This window comes from Hemitrygon akajei, chromosome 16 (assembly GCF_048418815.1).
Source record: "Hemitrygon akajei chromosome 16, sHemAka1.3, whole genome shotgun sequence".
Lineage (NCBI taxonomy): Eukaryota > Metazoa > Chordata > Chondrichthyes > Myliobatiformes > Dasyatidae > Hemitrygon > Hemitrygon akajei.
Genome location: NC_133139.1, coordinates 70,255,707 through 70,276,963, shown reverse-complemented (window position 1 = coordinate 70,276,963; position 21,257 = coordinate 70,255,707). Strand labels below are relative to the sequence as shown.

The window sequence follows — 21,257 nt, the reverse complement described above, 5'->3', positions numbered from 1 at the left end:
CCTTTTTTCTGTTGCCTGTAAATAGTGTTGCCCTATAAGGAATTCTTGGGGGCAAGTACAGCCAGTTAAGCTGGGGACAGCCTCAATGTCTAGGAAGAATGGTAGCAATGAGAAAAGGGCATGTCCTGGGTGGTGGGGGTTCTTAATGATGTACACCGCCTTTCATCACTCCTTGAAAATGTCTTGGATACCATGGAGGCTAGTGCCCATGATGGAGCCAACTAAGTTTACAACTTCCTGCAGCTTACTTCGATCCTGTGCAGTAGCCCCTAACACCCCCCCTCCCCAAACCAGATGGTGATGCAGCCAGTCAAAATGCTTTCCAGGGTACATCTGTAGAAATTTGTGAGTTCGTAGAAAATTGGACTTGCTGCTTTAGTATGTACCTGCTGTTACCCCTTGTGCTGTTACCAACAGACATTTTTCTGTTGATCTTGGTCTTGACGATTTCAGTTGACACATCTCTTAGACACAGGAGATTCTACAGGTGCTGGAAATATTGAGCAACGTGTACAAAATGCCGGAGGAACTCAGCAAGTCAGGCAACATCTATGGAGGGGAAATAAACAGTCGACATTTTGGCACTGTTTATTTCCTCTATAGACGCTGCCTGACTTGCAGAGTTCCTCCAGCACTTTGCGAGTGATTCCTGACTCTCTTGTTGCCCATAAGCTGTGAAGAGAACTCTGCTTGGAGCACATTGTTTCTACCTCCTTCATTTGGGGAGTTGCAGTGAATCACTACAGTGTGACATTACAGCTTTGTTTTGAAATTACTTCCCAGAGTTGATACTTTCCTTCCAGAATCTGAAAACAGGCTAGTTTCGTGTTAAAGTTTCAAAGTATATTTATTATCAAAGTATGTATACAGCACACAACCCCGAGACTCTTCCTCCCGCAGGCAAGTGCACGAGTACAAGTGGGGCAGCACAGAGGCATAATCGTTAACACAACCGCCTTACGTTTCCAGTAATCACTTCTGTCTGTAAGGAGTTTCTAAGTACTTCCTGTGACTGTGTGGGTTTCCTCTGGGTGCTCCAGTTTCCTCCGACATTCCAAATTTCTTGGTGTTCACCTGGCGGAGAATCTCACCTGGTCCCTCAACACCAGCTCCGTAGCAAAGAAAGCCCAGCAGCGTCTCTACTTTCTGCGAAGGCTGAGGAAAGTCCATCTCCCAACCTACCCCCCATCCTCATCACATTCTACGGGGGTTGTATTGAGAGCATCCTGAGCAGCTGCATCACTGCCTGGTTCGGAAATTGCACCGTCTCGGATCTCAAGACCCTGCAGCGGATAGTGAGGTTAGCTGAGAAGATCATCGGGGTCTCTCTTCCTGCCATTACAGACGTTTACACTACACGCCGCACCCGCAAAGCAAACAGCATTATGAAGGACCCCACGCACCCCTCATACAAACTCTTCTCCCTCCTGCCATCTGGGAAAAGGCACCGAAGCATTCAGGCTCTCACGATCAGACTATGTAACAGTTTCTTCCCCCAAGCTATCAGACTCCTCAATACCCAGAGCCCAGACTGACACCAACTTACTGCCCTCTACTGTGCCTATTGTCTTGCTTATTATTTTTTGAAATGCATGCACTGTTTTGTGCACTTTATGCTGTCCTGGGTTGGTCTGTAGTCTAGTGTAGATTTTTTTCTGTGTTGTTTTTACATAGTTCAGTGTAGTTTTTGTATTGTTTCATGTAGCACCATAGTCCTGAAAAACGTTGTCTCGTTTTACTATGTACTGTACCGGCAGTTATGGTCGAAATGACAATAAAAAGTGACTTGACTTGACTTGAAGTCCTACAGTTAGGTATAGCTGGTTGTGGGCATGCTATGTTGCTGCTGGAAGCATAGTAACACTTCCAAGCTGCCCCCAGCTCAATCCTCAGACTCTTCCAGTCACTGGTGCAAAAATGCAGCACGTTTGACTGCTTGCTTTGATGTACATGTCACAGATAAAGCTAACCTTTGTCTTTTCCTTCAACGTACTGAATTAGCAGCCAGATTTCCAGACCAGTGAACCAGAAGCTTCGGTTCAAATCCCACCATGGCAACCAAAACCACTCTCAGTAACATAGACAAGATTGTTTTAAAAATTCGTATCTGGTTCATTTCGGTTCCTTGTGGAATGAAAGCCTGACTCGGTCACTGACTCCAGATTTACCAGTGTGACTGGGTCTTCCATTCCTCAGTTCATGGGCGACAGTAACAAATGCATCCATGTTGTGAGAATTATTAATCATGAATACGGAAAGAAAGAACTATTCTTAAAGTATCATCACTGTTGTAAAGTTGAGCACCAGGCAGTCTTTCAGCACGCAGCGAGCTCCCAGTGTGAGAATGATCAGGTACTTAGTTCAACAGTAAAAAAGACCAGGATACTGGGAGAATATTGAGGGAAAGTGACAAGGAATTCGCCACGGTTGGGGACGTGTTACTGAGGGACTGCTGCATTTCCAGGGACCGAGGTGCGACTCGAATAGCAGCAGTACTCTCAATGGATACGATTAAATATTCCTGTTTCAGCCTGATACAGCTAAAAGGCACAACTGCTTCCAAGGTCAGTACAGTCAGCAAAGTTGTCTTAATGTGTTTAAACGAACTATCGCTGCTTAAGACCGACGGAAGCAACACTGATTGTGGTCGGAAGTGCCCACGGAGGACACCTCGGAGGAAGCGCGGGTGTAGATTGGGATTACAAGTGCGTTTAAGGAAACAGGGTTTTAAACTCCCTATACTGACTACCTTACTGCGAACATGCAGTCTCTGATGAATAAAATCGATGATCTCAGAGCCAGGGGGCTGAATCAGAGGGACATTAGGTCCTTTGTTTCACGGAATTCTGGTTAATCCCTTCCGTACTGGATACAGCGATCCAGATTGATGGGTTTACTATACACCATCAGGATAGATCTATAGAGTCTGTCAAAAGCAGAGGTGGAGGAGTATGCCTCATGGTTAACTCTTCTTGGTGCACAAATATATCAGTGCTGTCCCAATTCTGCTCACCGGACCTGGAATATCTAACAGTAAAGTGCCATCCTTTTTACCTACCATGGTAGCAGTTTACATTCCCCCTCAGGCCAATGTCAAGCAGGCTTTAGATGATCTGAGCAATGGGATCAACATGCACGAAACAGCGCACCCTAATGCCTTCACCATTGTTTTGTGAGATTTTAACCAGGCCAGTCTGAAAAAAATCACTAAGCAATTACCATCAACAGATCACTTGCAGTTCCAGAGGAAACGACACACTGGACCATCGCTACACCACCATCAAGAATGCCTACCGTGCTATTCCACGCCTTCACTTCGAGAAGTCTGATCATCTGGCTGTACTTCTACTCCCTGAGTACAGGCAGAGACTGAAGACTGCAGCACCAGCAGTGAGGACCAAGAAGGTATCGACAAGGGAAGCACAAGAGTGCCTACAGGACTGTTTTGAATCGGTGGACTGGACTGTATTCAGGGATTCATCTTCGAATATGGATGAGTATGCTGCAGTTGTTACTGACTTCATTAAAACCTGTGTGGATGAGAGTGTGTCCACAAAGACTTACTAGACATTCCCATGCCAAAAGCCATGGATGAACCAGAAGGTACGTCATCTACTGAAGGCTAGATCTGTGGCATTCAAGTCTGACAACCCAGGCCTGTACCAGAAAATCGGGTATGATTTGCAGAGGGCTATTTCAAGGGCAAGGAGACAATTTTGAATGAGGTTGGAGGTGACATCGGATGCATGTCAACTCTGGCAGGATCTGCAAGACATTACCTCCTACAAAGCAAAACCCAATAGCATGAATGGCAGCGATGCTTCACTACCAGATGAACTCAACACCTTCTGTGCTCGCTTTGAAAGGGAGACAGAACTACAGCTGTGAAGATCCCTGCTGCACCTGATGACCCTGTGATCTCTGTCTCAGAGGCCGATGTTAGGCTGTCTTTAAAGAGAGTGAACCCTCGCAAGGTGGAAGGTCCTGATGGAGTACCTGGTAAAGATCTGAAAACCTGTGCCAACCAACTAGTGGGAGTACTCAAGGACATTTTCAACCTCTCACTGCTACGGGTGTAAGTTCCCACTTGCTTCAAAAAGGCAACAATTATACCAGTGCCTCAGAAGAATAATGTGAGCTGCCTTAACGACTATCGCTTGGTAGCACTCACATCAACAGTGATGAAATGCTTTGAGAGATTGGTCATATCTGGACTGAACTCCTGCCTCAGCAAGGACCTGAACCCATTGCAATTTGCCTATTGCCACAATAGGTCAGTGGCAGATGATGCAATCTCAATGGCTCTCCACACAGCTTTAGACCACATGGACAGTACAAACACCTACATCAGGTTGCTGTTCATTGACTATAGCTCAGAATTTAATACCATCATTCCCACAGTCCTGATTGAGAATTTGTAGAACCTGGGCCTCTGTACCTCCCTCTGCAATTGGATCCTTGACTTCCTAACTGGAAGACCACAATCTGTGCAGATTGGTGATAACATATCCTCCTCGCTGGCAATCAAAACTGGCGCACCCCAGGGATGTGTGCTTAACCCACTGCTCTACTCTCTGTATACACATGTCTGTGTGGCTAGGCATAGCTCAAATATCATCTATAAATTTGCTGATGATATAACCTTTGTTGGTAGAATCTCAGGTGTGGACGAGAGGGCGTACACGAGTGAGATATGCCTATTAGTAGAGTGGTGTCACAGCAAGAACCTGGCACTCAATGTCAGTAAGACTAAAGAGCTGATTGTGGACTTTAGGAAGGATAAGACAAAGGAACACCTATCAATCCTCATAGAGGGATCAGAACTGGAGAGATTGAGCAGTTTCAAGTTCCTGGGTGTCAAGATCTCTGAGGATCTAACCTGGTCCCAACATATTGATGTAGTTATAAAGAAGGCAAGACGGCAACTATACTTTATTAGGAGTTTGAAGAGATTTGGCATGTCAACAAATACACTCAAAAACTTCTATAGTTGTATCATGGAGAGCATTCTGACAGGCTCCATCACTGTCTGATATGGAGGGGCTATTGTACGGGACCAAAAGAAGCTGCAGAAGGTTGTAAATCTAGTCAGCACCATCTTGGGTATTAGCCTACAAAGTACCCAGAACATCTTTAGGGAGCAGTGTCTCAGAAAGGCAGCGTTCATTATTAAGGACCTCCAGCACCCAGGGCATGCCCTCTTCTCACTTTTACCATCAGTTAGAAGGTACCAGCGATTCAGGAACAGCTTCTTCCCCTCTGCTATCCGATTCCTAAATGGACATTGAAACTTTGGACACTATCATTTGGATTTTATCAATCATGGAATTGAATTTAGGAGCCAAGAGGTAATGTTGCAGCTATATAGGACCCTGGTCAGACCCCACTTGGAGTACTGTGTTCAGTTCTGGTCGCCTCACTACAGGAAGGATGTGGAAGCCATAGAAAGGATGCAGAGGAGATTTACAAGGATGTTGCCTGGATTGGGGAGCATGCCTTATGAGAATAGGTTGAGTGAACTCGGCCTTTTCTCCTTGGAGCAATGGAGGATGAGAGGTGACCTTACAGAGGTGTATAAGATGTTGAGAGGCATTGATTGTGTGGATAGTCAGAGGCTTTTTCCCAGGGCTGAAATGGTTGCCACAAGAGGACACAGGTTTAAGGTGCTGGGGAGTAGGTACAGAGGAGATGTCAGGGATAAGTTTTTTACTCAGAGAGTGGTGAGTGCGTGGAATGGGCTGCCGGCAACGGTGGTGGAGGCGGATACGATAGGGTCTTTTAAGAGGCTTTTAGATAGGTACATGGAGGTTAGTAAAATAGAGGGCTATAGGTAAGCCTAGTATTTTCTAAGGTAGGGACATGTTCGGCACAACATTGTGGCCCGAAGGGCCTGTATTGTGCTGTAGGTTTTCCATGTTCTATGTTCTACTGACTCACTTTTTTTAATATATGGTATTTCTATTTCTGCACATTTTAAAATCTATTCTCTGCTAGATTATGTATTGCATCGAACTGCTGCTTAACAAATATCACATCACATGCTGGTGATGATAAACCTGGATCTGATGATTCTGGTGTTACACAGGGCAGCACCACTCTTGGAGACAAGGTGTTGAAGGGAGCTGCATCTGAGACGCAGTCAGCCATCTTGTTTGATCTGGAGCCACATGTAGGCCAGACTGGGTTAAAACGGTACACCGGTGACAGAGGCAGCTTTTTATAACAGTCCGTAGTTTACTGGTCAGCCAGATTGAGTCCAGCATCTTTTATCGGATTTATTTAATGACTTGAATCTAAATCGCTTAGCTTGTTCAGACCCCCCTATCTCCAAATCAATAGTGCAGCCACTCTGGATGTCAATACAATGAAATGGCAACTAGCTAATGCCATCATAGAATAACCTTCACGGTAAGCAAGTGTTTTCTGTCAACTCACTTCAACAGACGCCGTCAACTAGTGAATGGCTGTTAAAGTGAGGTACAGAAACCTACAAACAGGTGCAACATGATGAGAGCCCCGTGGAGCAACAACTCAAGGCAGACCATGATTTACAGCAGGGCCTCGCTCACGTGTTGCTACTTTATTCCAACAGTGACCGCCAGGAATTAGTGAATTCTGCCTGTGAAGGCATCCGTTTCCTCCGAGTCCTCTCGTTTTCCTCGACATTCCAAGGGTGTAAGGTTAAGGTCAGTGAGTTGTGGCCAGGCTGTGCTGCCGCTGGAATTGTGGTGACAATTATGCGCTAGCTCCAGCACAATCCTCAGACTGTGTTGACTGTTGCCACATTTCACTGTGTGTTTTGATGTAGAGCTGACAATTAAACTTCATTGATGGACTGTCATAAAAAGCTGTCTCACCCACTGAAGAGTAGTCTTTACCCAGTATGGCTGACATGTAGCTCCAGGCCAACCAGGATGTGTTTGACTGTTTTCTCAATGCATCAACCTTCAATATTGTAACTCCAAGAGTACAGCATATCCTCAGTAACACATCCCCAATGGTACAGCACTCCCTCAGTAACACATCCCCAACAGTACAGCACTCCCTCAGTAATACGTCCCCAACAGTACAGCACTCCCTCAGTAACACACCCCCAATGGTATAGCACTCCCTCAGTAACACATCCCCAACAGTACAGCACTCCCTCAGTAACACACCCCCAACGGTACAGCATTCCCTCAGTAACACACCCCCAACGGTACAGCACTCCCTCAGTAACACGTCCCCAATGGTACAGCACTCCCTCAGTAACACACCCCCAACAGTACAGCACTCCCTCAGTAACACACCCCCAACGGTACAGCATTCCCTCAGTAACACGTCCCCAACGGTACAGCACTCCCTCAGTAACACACCCCCAATGGTACAGCACTCCCTCAGTAACACACCCCCAACGGTACAGCACTCCCTCAGTAACACACCCCCAATGGTACAGTACTCCCTCAGTAACACGTCCCCAACGGTACAGCATTCCCTCAGTAACACGTCCCCAACGGTACAGCACTCCCTCAGTAACACGTCCCCAACGGTACAGCACTCCCTCAGTAACACACCCCCAATGGTACAGCACTCCCTCAGTAACACGTCCCCAATGGTACAGCACTCCCTCAGTAACACGTCCCCAACGGTACAGCACTCCCTCAGTAACACACCCCCAATGGTACAGCACTCCCTCAGTAACACGTCCCCAATGGTACAGCACTCCCTCAGTAACACGTCCCCAACAGTACAGCATTCCCTCAGTAACACATCCCCAACAGTACAGCACTCCCTCAGTAACACGTCCCCAACAGTACAGCATTCCCTCAGTAACACGTCCCCAACAGTACAGCACTCCCTCAGTAACACACCCCCAACGGTACAGCACTCCCTCAGTAACACGTCCCCAACAGTACAGCACTCCCTCAGTAACACATCCCCAACAGTACAGCACTCCCTCAGTAACACGTCCCCAACAGTACAGCATTCCCTCAGTAACACGTCCCCAACAGTACAGCACTCCCTCAGTAACACGTCCCCAACAGTACAGCACTCCCTCAGTAACACACCCCCAACAGTACAGCATTCCCTCAGTAACACGTCCCCAACAGTACAGCACTCCCTCAGTAACACGTCCCCAGTGGTACAGCACTCCCTCAGTAACACGTCCCCAACAGTACAGCACTCCCTCAGTAATACGTCCTGAACGGTACAGCACTCCCTCAGTAACACGTCCCCAACGGTACAGCACTCCCTCAGTAACACGTCCCCAACAGTACAGCACTCCATCAGTAACATGTCGCCAACAGTACAGTACTCCCTCAGTAATACGTCCTGAACGGTACAGCGCTCCCTCAGTAACACATCCCCAGTGGTACAGCACTCCCTCAGTAACACGTCCCCAACAGTACAGCACTCCCTCAGTAACACACCCCCAACGGTACAGCACTCCCTCAGTAACACGTCCCCAACAGTACAGCACTCCCTCAGTAACACATCCCCAACAGTACAGCACTCCCTCAGTAACACGTCCCCAACAGTACAGCACTCCCTCAGTAACACGTCCCCAACAGTACAGCACTCCCTCAGTAACACACCCCCAACAGTACAGCATTCCCTCAGTAACACGTCCCCAACAGTACAGCACTCCCTCAGTAACACGTCCCCAGTGGTACAGCACTCCCTCAGTAACACGTCCCCAACAGTACAGCACTCCCTCAGTAATACGTCCTGAACGGTACAGCGCTCCCTCAGTAACACGTCCCCAACGGTACAGCACTCCCTCAGTAACACGTCCCCAACAGTACAGCACTCCCTCAGTAATACGTCCTGAACGGTACAGCGCTCCCTCAGTAACACGTCCCCAACAGTACAGCGCTCCCTCAGTAACACGTCCCCAATGGTACAGCACTCCCTCAGTAACACGTCCCCAACGGTACAGCACTCCCTCAGTAACACGTCCCTAACAGTACAGTACTCCCTCAGTAACACGTCCCCAACAGTACAGCACTCCATCAGTAACATGTCGCCAACAGTACAGTACTCCCTCAGTAATACGTCCTGAACGGTACAGCGCTCCCTCAGTAACACGTCCCCAATGGTACAGCACTCCCTCAGTAACACGTCCCTAACAGTACAGTACTCCCTCAGTAACACGTCCCCAACAGTACAGCACTCCATCAGTAACATGTCGCCAACAGTACAGTACTCCCTCAGTAATACGTCCTGAACGGTACAGCGCTCCCTCAGTAACACGTCCCCAATGGTACAGCGCTCCCTCAGTAACACATCCCCAGTGGTACAGCACTCCCTCAGTAACACGTCCCCAACAGTACAGTACTCCCTCAGTAACACATCCCCAGTGGTACAGCACTCCCTCAGTAACACATCCCCAGTGGTACAGCACTCCCTCAGTAACACGTCCCCAACGGTACAGCACTCCCTCAGTAACACGTCCCTAACAGTACAGCACTCCATCAGTAACATGTCGCCAACAGTACAGTACTCCCTCAGTAATACGTCCTGAACGGTACAGCGCTCCCTCAGTAACACGTCCCCAATGGTACAGCACTCCCTCAGTAACACGTCCCCAACAGTACAGCACTCCCTCAGTAACACGTCCCCAATGGTACAGCACTCCCTCAGTAACACGTCCCTAACAGTACAGCACTCCCTCAGTAACACGTCCCCAACAGTACAGCACTCCCTCAGTAACACGTCCCCAATGGTACAGCACTCCCTCAGTAACACGTCCCTAACAGTACAGCACTCCCTCAGTAACACGTCCCCAACAGTACAGCACTCCCTCAGTAACACGTCCCCAGTGGTACAGCACTCCCTCAGTAACACGTCCCCAACAGTACAGCACTCCCTCAGTAATACGTCCTGAACGGTACAGCACTCCCTCAGTAACACGTCCCCAGTGGTACAGTACTCCCTCAGTAACACGTCCCCAACGGTACAGCACTCCCTCAGTAACACGTCCCCAGTGGTACAGCACTCCCTCAGTAACACGTCCCCAACGGTACAGCACTCCCTCAGTAATACGTCCCCAACAGAGTTGCTGCCTTGTCCCGGTTTACAAGAGTGATTACAAACGAAGAACTGCACTGACAATAGAAATGTTTGAGATATCTTGTGCTTGTGAGAAGAACAATAAATAAGTTTCATAAGCTCTAGGAATAGTCTGACCTCCCTCTGAGTTGAAAAATATTTTACTTCTTTTCATCTGAAACAAGGACAGTACAATGAGTCATTGCTTGAGGTGCTGCCTCATAGCTTCACTGATGTGTGTTCAATCCTGGTGTTGGATACCCTCTATGTAAAGAATTTGCTTGAGTGCTTTTACCCCAAGTGCACTGGCTCCCACCCCCACTTCCCAAAGTCATGTGGGTTAATAGTGTTATGATATGTTACTTCAAAACAGTAAATTAATTCGAAGGAAGATGGGTGTCCAGGAATACGAGTGTTCCTTAAGCAAGGCGCCACACGTATCATGTGGTAGTGTGATGAAATATACAATTAACATATATTTTTACGTATGACCCGTAATTAATTATTTAAAGCAGGGCTGAAATGGCTATCATGAGAGGGCACAGTTTTAAGGTGCTTGGAAGAAGGTACAGAGGAGATGTCAGGGGTAAGTTTTTACACAGAGAGTGGTGAGTACATGGAATGGGCTGCCGGTGACGTTGGTGGAGGCGGATACAATAGGGTCTTTTAAAAGACTGTTGGATAGGTACACGAAGCTTAGAAAAATAGAGGGCTATGGGTAACCCTAGGTAATTTCTATAGTAAGTACATGTTCGGCACAGCATTGTGGGCTGAAGGGCCTGTATTGTGCTGTAGGTTTTCTATGTTCTATTTTCTATATATACTTATACAGGATTACTCAAATACTATTGAAATATCAAATTAGCACACTCCTTGCTTATCTACAAACTCTAACTCAACAGAGAATGCACCTCAACTCTCTGCACAGTAGTGCAGCGTGTGGCCAAGTGGTTAAGACGCTGGACTAGCGATCCGAAGGTTGTGAGTTCGAGCCCCAGCTGAGGCAGCATGTTGTGTCCTTGAGCAAGGCACACTGCTGCAGTCCACCCAGCTGAAAATGGGTACTGGCAAAATGCTGGGGGTTAACCTCGTGATAGACTGGTGTCCTATCTGGGGGGGGGAGTCTCGTACTCTCAGTCGCTCCACGTCACGGAAACCGGCATAAGCACCAGCCAGATGAGACTTTAACTTTTAATACGACTCTCTACACAGTATAATATATAATACAACTACTGTACAGACATCCACCGTATTGTAAATTAATTTTAAATTGTCTCTTTAAGGCCAAAAGATTTCATCACTGTGGAGGTTTTCTTACTGTTGTGGGGTATTGTTTCCTGACAAAGGGAATCATTCTGCCAGACAGGTGAGATGTGTGGCTGTGAAAACATTCTCAGTTTCTGGGGCCTCCTCCATGGTAGTGGCAGGAGTTGACTCTGAGACTGTAGGAGGTGATTCTGACAGCTTGGAACATCTTCTTTGTTTGTCTTGTTCTTGTTTCTCCATCTTGATCTTGGGAAGATGCATTTACTTCACTGAAATATTCTCTTATTAATCCTTCAATTGCTCCCTTTATGATCCATCTGATCTCTCCTCTTGGTCTCTGCATCCACAACATCATTTGACAAATTCTCTGCTTTTGAATCTCCATTGACACCTTGACCTTTCATTCGTCCAGCTAGGCTTTGGTCTTTGCGTCTACTTTTACAAGCAGCTTTTTATCTCCCACTTGAAGTTCATCCAATAAATGTAATGCACACAGAATACATTCTGGTTCTTTATACTCAAAAAAAAAAGCCAAATGCTTGCAACTTTCCTAAAGTTCTTTAAACTCTCTTTCAGCTTAAAACCAAGCCACATTTTGCATGTAACTGCCCTGAACATATCAGAAGCTTTCTCAAATATGCTGCCTACAAAAACTGTGGTGGTCACCCCACTGCTTTTGAAACTTTCACGATTCCTCTCAGCAGCATGGTCCATCCTTCATCCAATGTACTTCCCAACCAAAGGCTCAGAAGTTGGCAGCAACAGCTACTTGCCCTCTGTTGGGCAACGGTTCATGGTGTTCGGCATGGAGATAGTTGTGGTATCATTCTGTGCGCTTTCAGATGGCAAAAATTGCAGGAAATGTGGCCTGCGAATAGTGGGTGGACTGCCGATCAAGCTGTAGTTGTTGTGGTGAACTACATATACCTGTCTAGACTGCTCCTGTGGCTCCTCCCACAGACCCCTGTACAAAGGCGATTGAGGCCTGAGCCCGGCCTCATTCTCCAGGATGTAGTGTTGTTCATTCTTCCAGTCAATAAATAGTGGGTGGACTGCCGATCAAGCTGTAGTTGTCTCAGCCAATCAGGCCCCCACAATGCTGGCCCTCCTGTTTTTACCACATACAAGCTCAATGTGGCTTGTTGGTTGTTGCATTTCACTGTTACAAGTGTCATTCCCATGGCAGTTATCTTTTTTCCATATTAAGTTCTTAGCTGGATATCTGCAGGCTTCAGTCTAGTATCTTTGACGTGCCATTCAAACTTATTTTGTGGAATGACTGAAACAGCAGAACCCATGCCAATTCCATTTTAATTAGCTTGCTGTTCACTTCTAACATAAGCCATATTGCTCATCTACTGTTAACTTTCGCACTGTAAATCTCACGGCTGCACAGTCCCTTGTAACTCCCATCATTATCAGATTTTTCATCAACAACATGCACATTTGGTACTTTTTTTGAAAATGAAACTTGGCATTTTGTAGCTTTTTTTTTCTTTGTGCAGTCCATTTATTTTTGTCTACCTGACATACTCTTTGTATGTTTCCTACTTTGTTGCATTTTCGGCAAGTTTGGCCTTTAAATCTGCATTAATTTGGTGTATGTGAGCCCCTGCCATAATGGTAAAGCAATTTGTTCGGCCAGGCCGGTTTCTGTTTAGGTGATGTAATTTTGTTCATGCTCACTTTCATTCCTGGCTACAACTCAATTGTGTCTCTGTCAGCGGTTTCCATTGAAACAGCGATTTCCACGGCTCATTTGAATGTAAGATGTGCTTCAGTCAGGAGCCATTGTTGAATGTTTTCTTTAAGATTTCACAAATTAAATGATCTCTTAGCGTATCATTAAGCTCATTACCAAACTGATAATGCTCAGACAATCTCACCAGTTCAGTCATGTACACTGAAATGGATTCCCCTTCCTTTTGATTCCACTTGTGAAACCTGAAGCATTCTGGAATTAACAATGGCTTTGGTTCTAAATGTTTGTGCATTACTTTGACAATATCAGCTAAGCATGTTTCTGTTGGTTTGGTTGGAGCAGTTAAACCCATTGCTCTGAGCAAAATTAGTACTTGTTTCTCATTGGCTATTTCATTTGCTTCAAAATACTGTTCCAGTAATTATCCGTTGTGCAATCAAACTCATCGATCTTTCCAATGTAGCCAGTCATTTCTGATTTTTTAAATGATTATTATCACCTGGTACTCTCTCTTTATGAACCCTGAATTCTTCCATTTACAGCCTCTTTTTTTAACAACTTGACCGGGTCTTTCCTTCTAAAGATCATGTGCTGCACTGTTACCATTCCTCAAAGTGTTTTTTGTTTCAGTCTTACTCTGTTTTTAACAGATTGAAAGCCACCTCAGGGTCATTTTAAAAATAACTCATTACCAGTGTTCTGTCTTGTAACTTCAAAACAGTAAATTATTTTAATGGAATATGAGCATATCTTCATCTTTACTTTAAGCGAGGCGCTGCTCGTATCACATTGTAGTGTGACGATGTATGCAATTAACATATTTTTAGAATCAGAATCACATTTATTATCATCGGCATGTGTCGTGAAATTTATTAGAAGCAGCAGTTCAACGCATTACATAATACAGAAGAAAAAAAGTAAAGATAAGTAAGTAAATTAATTACAGTATATGTATATTGAATAGATTAAAAATCATGCAAAAACAGAAATAATATATATTTAAAAAGTGAAGTAGTGTTCATGGATCCGATGTCCATTTAGGAATCGAATGGTAGAGGGGACGAAGCTGTTCCTGAATCGCTGACTTTGTGCCTTCAGGCTTCTGTACCTCCTCCCTGATGGTAACAGTGAGAATAGGGCATGCCCTGGGTGCTGGAGGTCCTTAATAATGGATGCTGCCTTTCTCAGACACTGCTCCCTGAGGATGTCCTGTTGGAGCCAACTAAATTTACAACCCTCTGCAGCTTCTTTCGGTCCTGTGCAGTAGTGCCCCCCTCCGCCCCCATACCGATGGTGATACAGCCTGTCAGAATGCTCTCCATGGTACAGAAGTTTTTGAATGTTTTTGTTGACATATACATATTGTTATATATAACCCATAGTTAATTATTTTTACAAACAAGAATAGTCATCAACCAATATATATATATACAAGTTTACTCAAATATTGAAATATCAAATACACTACAAATAGGTGAACGGGCCTCTGTAAATTGTCCCGAGTGTGTAGGTAAGTGCGGTATCTGGGGGTGTTGATGGCATAGCAGGCAGAATGAAATGGGTTTAGTGGAATGATGGACAGATAGACCCATGCGGCTGAAGGACCATGGCTCCAACCATCAGTTAGAGGTAATGTTAGCAAGACAACGGATCAGGAAAATTGGGTCAATCAATGTCTGGAATTCCCAGTTTTACAAACTTGTTCAGAAATCATTGCACTGTTCTTGCACGCCTGTGGAGAACATTAACCTATTTCCTTTTCCCCTTATTTACAGAAGGATCTGCCTCTAACGCGGAAAGGAAGCAGGTAAGTGAAGTATTTCCTGGCCTTCTACGACGCAGTTGGAAGCATGGAGTGGTAGTCAAGAAGTACAGCTGTTAAAATGTTCCTAATATGATAAATTGGACACTTCACCTTTTAATTTACCTCATTATGATCTTGTGTCTTATTGTTTTGCTGGCTCTGCACTTTGTATGTCGCTGACTAACTTTATTCTTTGTTGTTGTTGTTCTACTTTGTGCTACCTCAATGCACTGTATAATGAATGACCTATATCAACAGTATGCAAGTCAAAACACACAAAGTGCTGGAGAAACTCAGCTGGTCAGCTGATGTTTCAGGCCAAGACCCTTCATCAGGACTGCTGATGAAGGGCTGTGGCCCAAAATATTGACTGCTTGTTCCTCTCCCTTGATGCTGCCTGACCTGCTGAGTTCCACCAGCATTTGTGTGTGTTGCTCAAGATTTCCAGTATTTTCATAATCTCTTGTGTTCTTGCAAGACAAGCTTTGCGCTGTACCTCAGTACGTACGACAATAATACACCGCTTCCAATTCCAGTTCCAAAGCCTTTAAAATAAAAATTGCAGATGCTGTAAATCTGAAATAAAATCAGGAAATGCTGGTAGCACTCAACAGGTCAGGCAGTATCTGTGGATAGAGGCAATTAGCATTAAAATCCAGAAACCTTCTGTCAGAACTGTAAGAGAGATTTAAAAAAAAAGTATGGTTTAGTTAGAAAGAGGGCGGAAGGAGAGATGGCTCTGTGATAGGTGTGCACAGGGTCAAATGGGTTAACTGGGGCAGTTACAAGATGATTACTTTACCTTTGCCTGTGTTCTGTGCTGCTAATAGCAGAGCTCTGGGACCTGCCCAGTAGGTCAGGCTGAACTAATGGAGATATATCTTGTCGTATTTTATCATATTACCTCACAGAATACATCACGTGACTGCGGAGACATAACTGAGCAATGGGACTAATTAGGACGGATGATAAAAAGCTCCGGCAAAGAGGTTGATTTTACAGAAAATTTTACTGGAGCAGAGAGATTCAGGAAGAGACTTTCTGAGACTGCTGAATTGAAGGCATGTTTGGCAATTGTGGGCAATGGAAAAGAGGAAAGGAGAGAGCAGTGCAGAGTACTCTGGGAGTTGTAGATTTATAGGAGATTGAGACAGACAATCGCCAGAGCAGTGCAGAGTACTCTGGGAGTTGTAGATTTATAGGAGATTGAGACAGACGATTGCCAGAGCAGTGCAGAGTACTCTGGGAGTTGTAGATTTATAGGAGATTGAGACAGACAATCGCCAGAGCAGTGCAGAGTACTCTGGGAGTTGTAGATTTATAGGAGATTGAGACAGACAATCGCCAGAGCAGTGCAGAGTACTCTGGGAGTTGTAGATTTATAGGAGATTGAGACAGACAATCGCCAGAGCAGTGCAGAGTACTCTGGGAGTTGTAGATTTATAGGAGATTGAGACAGACAATCGCCAGAGCTGTGCAGAGTACACTGAGAGATTTAGGGTGAAGGTTGGAAAGATTAAGGCCATGATTTGGAATCCATTTTGAGAGCTTCAAACCATGGCATGCATGGATTTGGATGGGGTCGAGTATAAGTGTGCAAAGTGAACTTTCTGTTAAATCTGTTCCTAGCACATTCAAACAGTGCCTCTGAGATCATAACTTTTAAAAATATGTATTCATTTTTTTTTGAATCAGGGAATCTCTAGCAAGGCAGATGGAATTTAATGCAGACAAAAATGAGGTGCTGCACAATCTAGGGTAGAGCTTACACAGTGAACAGTAGGGCACAGAGGAATGCGGTAGAACAAAGAGAACTGTAAATAAACATCTGTAATTCCTTGAAAGAGGCTTCACAGGTAAATAGGGACATAAGGAGGGCTCTGGGAACATCGGCCTTCATATGTATTGAATACAGGAGTCGGGAAGTCAGGTTGAAGTTGTATAAGACATGGTGAGGCCAAATTTGGAGTATTGTTTATAGATCTGATCACCCACCTACGGGAAAGATAAATATAAGATTGAAAGAGTAAACAGAAAAGTTACAAGGATATTATCGGGATGTGAGGATCTGAGTTTCTATGGAAAGACTAAATAGGTTAGGAGTTTTTCTCCTGGAGTTTATGAGACGAAGGTGAGATTTGATAGAGATATACAAAATCACGAGGGGTAGGGATAGGGTAAATGCAAACAGGCTTTTTCATCTGAGGTTGGGTGAGACTAGACCAAGAGGTCATAAGCTAAGGAAGAAAGGTGAAATATTTAAGGGAACCCAAGGGGGAACTGTTTCACTTAGAGGTTGTTGCAAATGTGGAGGAAACGTTTCCAGCACAAGTCACGGATGCGGGTTTAATTGCAACACTAAGAGAAGTTTGGATAAGTACGCAGATGGGAAGGGTATGGATGGCTGTGGTCCAGGTGCAATTCAATGGGACTAGTCAGAATAACAATTCGGTATGGACTAGATGGGCCAAATGCCCGTTTCTGTGCTGTGACTCTGTTTGTTGTCCATTCTTCACTACCATGGAGGAGATGGTGGGGATGGGCCGCCTTGAACCACTGCAGTCCATCTGGTGAAGCTAATCCCACTGAACTTTTGAATGAGGGCTTTGGGTTTTAACCTAGTGATGATGAAGCTGGATAGGTGATAGTGGTCTTCTGTCGACCACCCTTGTTCTTCAGGGTTGGGAAATGCCGTTGGAGTGGTGTGCAAGTGGTGGAGAGAATGAATGCTTAGGGTGATTCATGGGCTGCCAGTCTATATATGCCAACCCAGTGGCCACTTTATTAGGTACACTCGCACACCTCATTAGTGCAAATATGTAATGTCGATCAATTCAATGCATAAAAGTATACAGACATTGTCAAGAGGTTCAGTTGTTGTTCAGATCAAACTTCACAACGGGGAAAGAAATATGGTCTAAGCGACTTTGACAATGGAATAATTGTTGGTGCTTAACGGGGTGGTTTGAGTATCTCAGAAACCGCTGCTCTCCTAGAGTTTTCCACATACAACAGTCTCTGGAGTTTACAGAGAATAGTGCAAAGAACAGACAAAAAACAGGAAAAATCTCTGTTAGCAGCAGTACTGTGGTCAAAAACGTCTTGTTAATGATAGAGGTCAGAGGAGAATGGCCAGACTGGTTCAATCTTAGAGGAAGGTGACAGTAACTCAAATAACCATGAGTTACAACAGTGGTGTGGAAGAGCATCTGTGAATGCACAACATGTCGAACCTTGAAGTGGATGGGCTACTGCAGCAGAAGACATTGAATGTAGAGAGCACTTTATTAGGTAGAGGAGGTACAGTATAATATGTGACTCAAACCCAAGCCCTAATCCTAATGCTTCAGGTTGAAACTTTCATTGTGGATGTAACTAGACTGTCCGTTTCCCTCCACAGATGCTGCCTGACACGGAGTTCCTCCAGCAATCTGTGTATTGTTTTACCTGTTAGGTGGTAAACCAGGCATGAATGATGTTCCATTAACACTAACGGTGGCCAGACCTTACATCTTCGTTAGATTTAATTGTATGCACCAAAATGCAAAGGAACATCTGTTTAGATCATGTTTCCCACATTGTGGAATGTTTTATAAATCCTTACAGCTAATGAACCACATCTGGTCATTCTTGTAATTGGCTGTTATACCCTCTAGCGTTTAGGAAGGTAGGAGATAATCTCATTTGAAATTCTGAAAGGCTCTAACAGGTTAAGTACTTTGAGCTGTTTCCCTCTATGGAGGAGTCACAAACTCAAGAGCAAGTTTAGGGTAAGGGATTAACCATTTCAGGCTGCAACAAAGGAGGAATATCTTCCCAAAATGTTGTGATTCCTCAGAGAGGAACCTGGAGAGCTTTGAATAATCAGAATCAGGTTTATTATCACCGGCATGTGTCGTGAAATTTGTTAACTTAGCAGCAGCAGTTCAATGCAATACATAATATAGAAGAAGAAGAAAAAATAAAGTAAAAATAAAAAATAAGTAAATCAATTAAAGTATACATATATTGAATAGATTAAAAGTCGTGCAAAAAAATGAAATAAAAAGTGAGGTAGTGTTCATGGGTTCAATATCCATTTAGGAATCGGATGGCAGAGGGGAAGAAGCTGTTCCTGAATCGCTGAGTGTGTGCCTTCAGACTTCTGTACCTACCTGATGGTAACAGTGAGGAAAAGGGCATGCACTGGGTGCTGGAGGTCCTCAATGAGTCCAGAGAAGGAACAGATACTGTAGTGGAGTTGTGGATTGTGGGGATCAGGCAGGAAACTGACACTGAGGCCAAGTTCAGACAAGCCATAATGTTATTGGCTGACAAACTAGGCTTAAGGCACATGTTGCTGAATCTTAAGGTTTTTAATGTTCCTGTGAAACATAGCAGCCACTCTGTGCACAGCATATTCCAACAGTGTGGTGACTCTGATAAGCTGATATTACATACAGAGATGATATTGTCTAAAAATGTTTCTTCAGAAGTCAAGAGTGAGATGCAAAGTGTGGATACAGTTATTTTATTAGCTGTTCAGAACAAAGAGGTAACAGCAACAGCAGCAGGGTAACTAATGTTAATTGTAACCAGTTCACTCTATATCAAAGAATCTGCCTTGTGGTCTTTCTTAATACTGAAAACTGGTTCAAGATTTATAGATAGGGAAGTCTTCTCTGATAAGAACAGGTTGTGAGACAACGAAGGTGTCTTGACTTATGCTGCTATTACATAGAACATAGACCATTACAACACAGTACAGGCCCTTCAGCCCACAATGTTGTGCTGACATTTGGACCTACTCTAAGATCGATCTAACTCTTCCCTCCTTCAGAGCTCTCCATTTTTCTATCCTCCATGTTGCCATTTAAGAGTTTCTTAAGTATTCCTAACATGTCTGCTTCTACCACCACCCTTGTCAGGGCATTCATGTAGTCACCACTCTTGTGAAAAAAATCTCCCTCCCTGTACAGTACTTCTCAGAATCAGAATTGGGTTTAATATCACCGCTGTATGTTGTGAAAATTGTTAATCTTATGGCAGCAGTACAAAGCAATATATGATAATATAGAAAAAAACAGAATTATAGTTATATATATATATATATATATATATATATATATAAAATAGTTAAATAAAATAGATTGTGCAAAAACAGAAAGTAAAAAGTAGTGAAGTAGTGATTATAGGTTCAATGTCCATTCAGAAATCAGAGGGAATAAACAGTTCCTGAAATCTCCTCAAACTCCTAATGAAATATAGCTGCTGTCTTGCCTTCTTTAGAGCTGCATCAATATGTTGCGACCAGGCTAGATCCTCAGAGATATTAAAACCCAGAAACTTGAAATTGCTCACTCTGTTCACTTCCAATCCCTCTATGAGGATTACTTTGTGTTCCCTCATCTTACCCTTCCTGAAGTCCACAATCAGCTCTTACTGACATTGAGTGCAAGGTTGTTGCTATGACATCACTTGACTAGCTGGTATATCTTGCTCCTGTACGCCCTGTTGTCAATATCTGAGATTCTGCCCAACAATGGCTGCATCATCAGCAAATTTATGGATGGCATTTAAGCTGTGTCCAGCCACACAGTCATGGACGCAGAAAAAATAGAGCAGTGAGCTAAGCACACATCCCTGAGGTGTGCCAGTGGTGATTGTCAGCGGGATGGAGATGTTATTACCAATCCACAGAGACTCTGGTCTTCTGGTTAAGAAGTCAAGTATCCTTTTGCAGAGGGAGGTACAGAGGCCCAGGTACTGTTGTTTTTTGATTAGGACTGTAGGATTGATGGCAATGATCTATAGTCAATAAACAGCATCCTGGCATTGTCCAGGTGATCCAAGGCTGCATGGAGAGCAGTGAGATCACATCCAACATAGACCTCCCACAACCATCCATATCCCTCCCATCCATGTACTTATCCAAACTTCTTTTAACTGCTGCACTTGTGGTGTTAGGCAAATTGCAATGGGTCTAGGTCCTTGCTGAGCAGGGGCTGAATCTAGGTAGGAGTTGATTCTAGCCATGACTAACCTCTCAAAGCACTTCTTCACTGTAGATGTGAGTGCTACTGGATGATAGCTGTTAAGGCAGCTCACCCTGCTCTTCTTTGTCCCTGGTATAATTGTTGCCCTTTTGGAGCAGGTGGGAACTTCTGAGAGATTGAAAAGTCTTTAAAGATTCCCGCCAGTTGGTTGGCACAGGTTTTCAGTGCCTTATCAGGTACTCCATTGGGTTCTGCTTCACTCTCCTGAAAGACAGCCCGACGTTGGCCTCCGAGACAGAGATCACAGGGTCATTGGGTGCTACAGGGATCCTCATAGCTGTGGTTTTATTCTCCCTTTCAAAGCATGCATAAAAGGCATTGAGCTCATCGGGGACTGAAGCATCACTGCCAATTTTGTTGTTGGGTTTTGCTTTGTAGGAAGTAATGTCCTGCAAACGCTGCCAGAGTTGACGTGCAT

General features: G+C 44.6%; 1 protein-coding gene across 1 annotated transcript in view; it reads left to right on the top strand.

Moving 5' to 3' along the window:
• Positions 1-21,257, top strand: part of LOC140740161 (microtubule-associated serine/threonine-protein kinase 1-like) — a 219,902-nt gene that overhangs the window by 24,628 nt on the left and 174,017 nt on the right. The window contains exon 2 of the mRNA XM_073069135.1: positions 14,776-14,807. Within this exon, the coding sequence (XP_072925236.1) occupies positions 14,776-14,807 (32 nt within the window). The remainder of the gene's footprint in view (positions 1-14,775; positions 14,808-21,257) is intronic.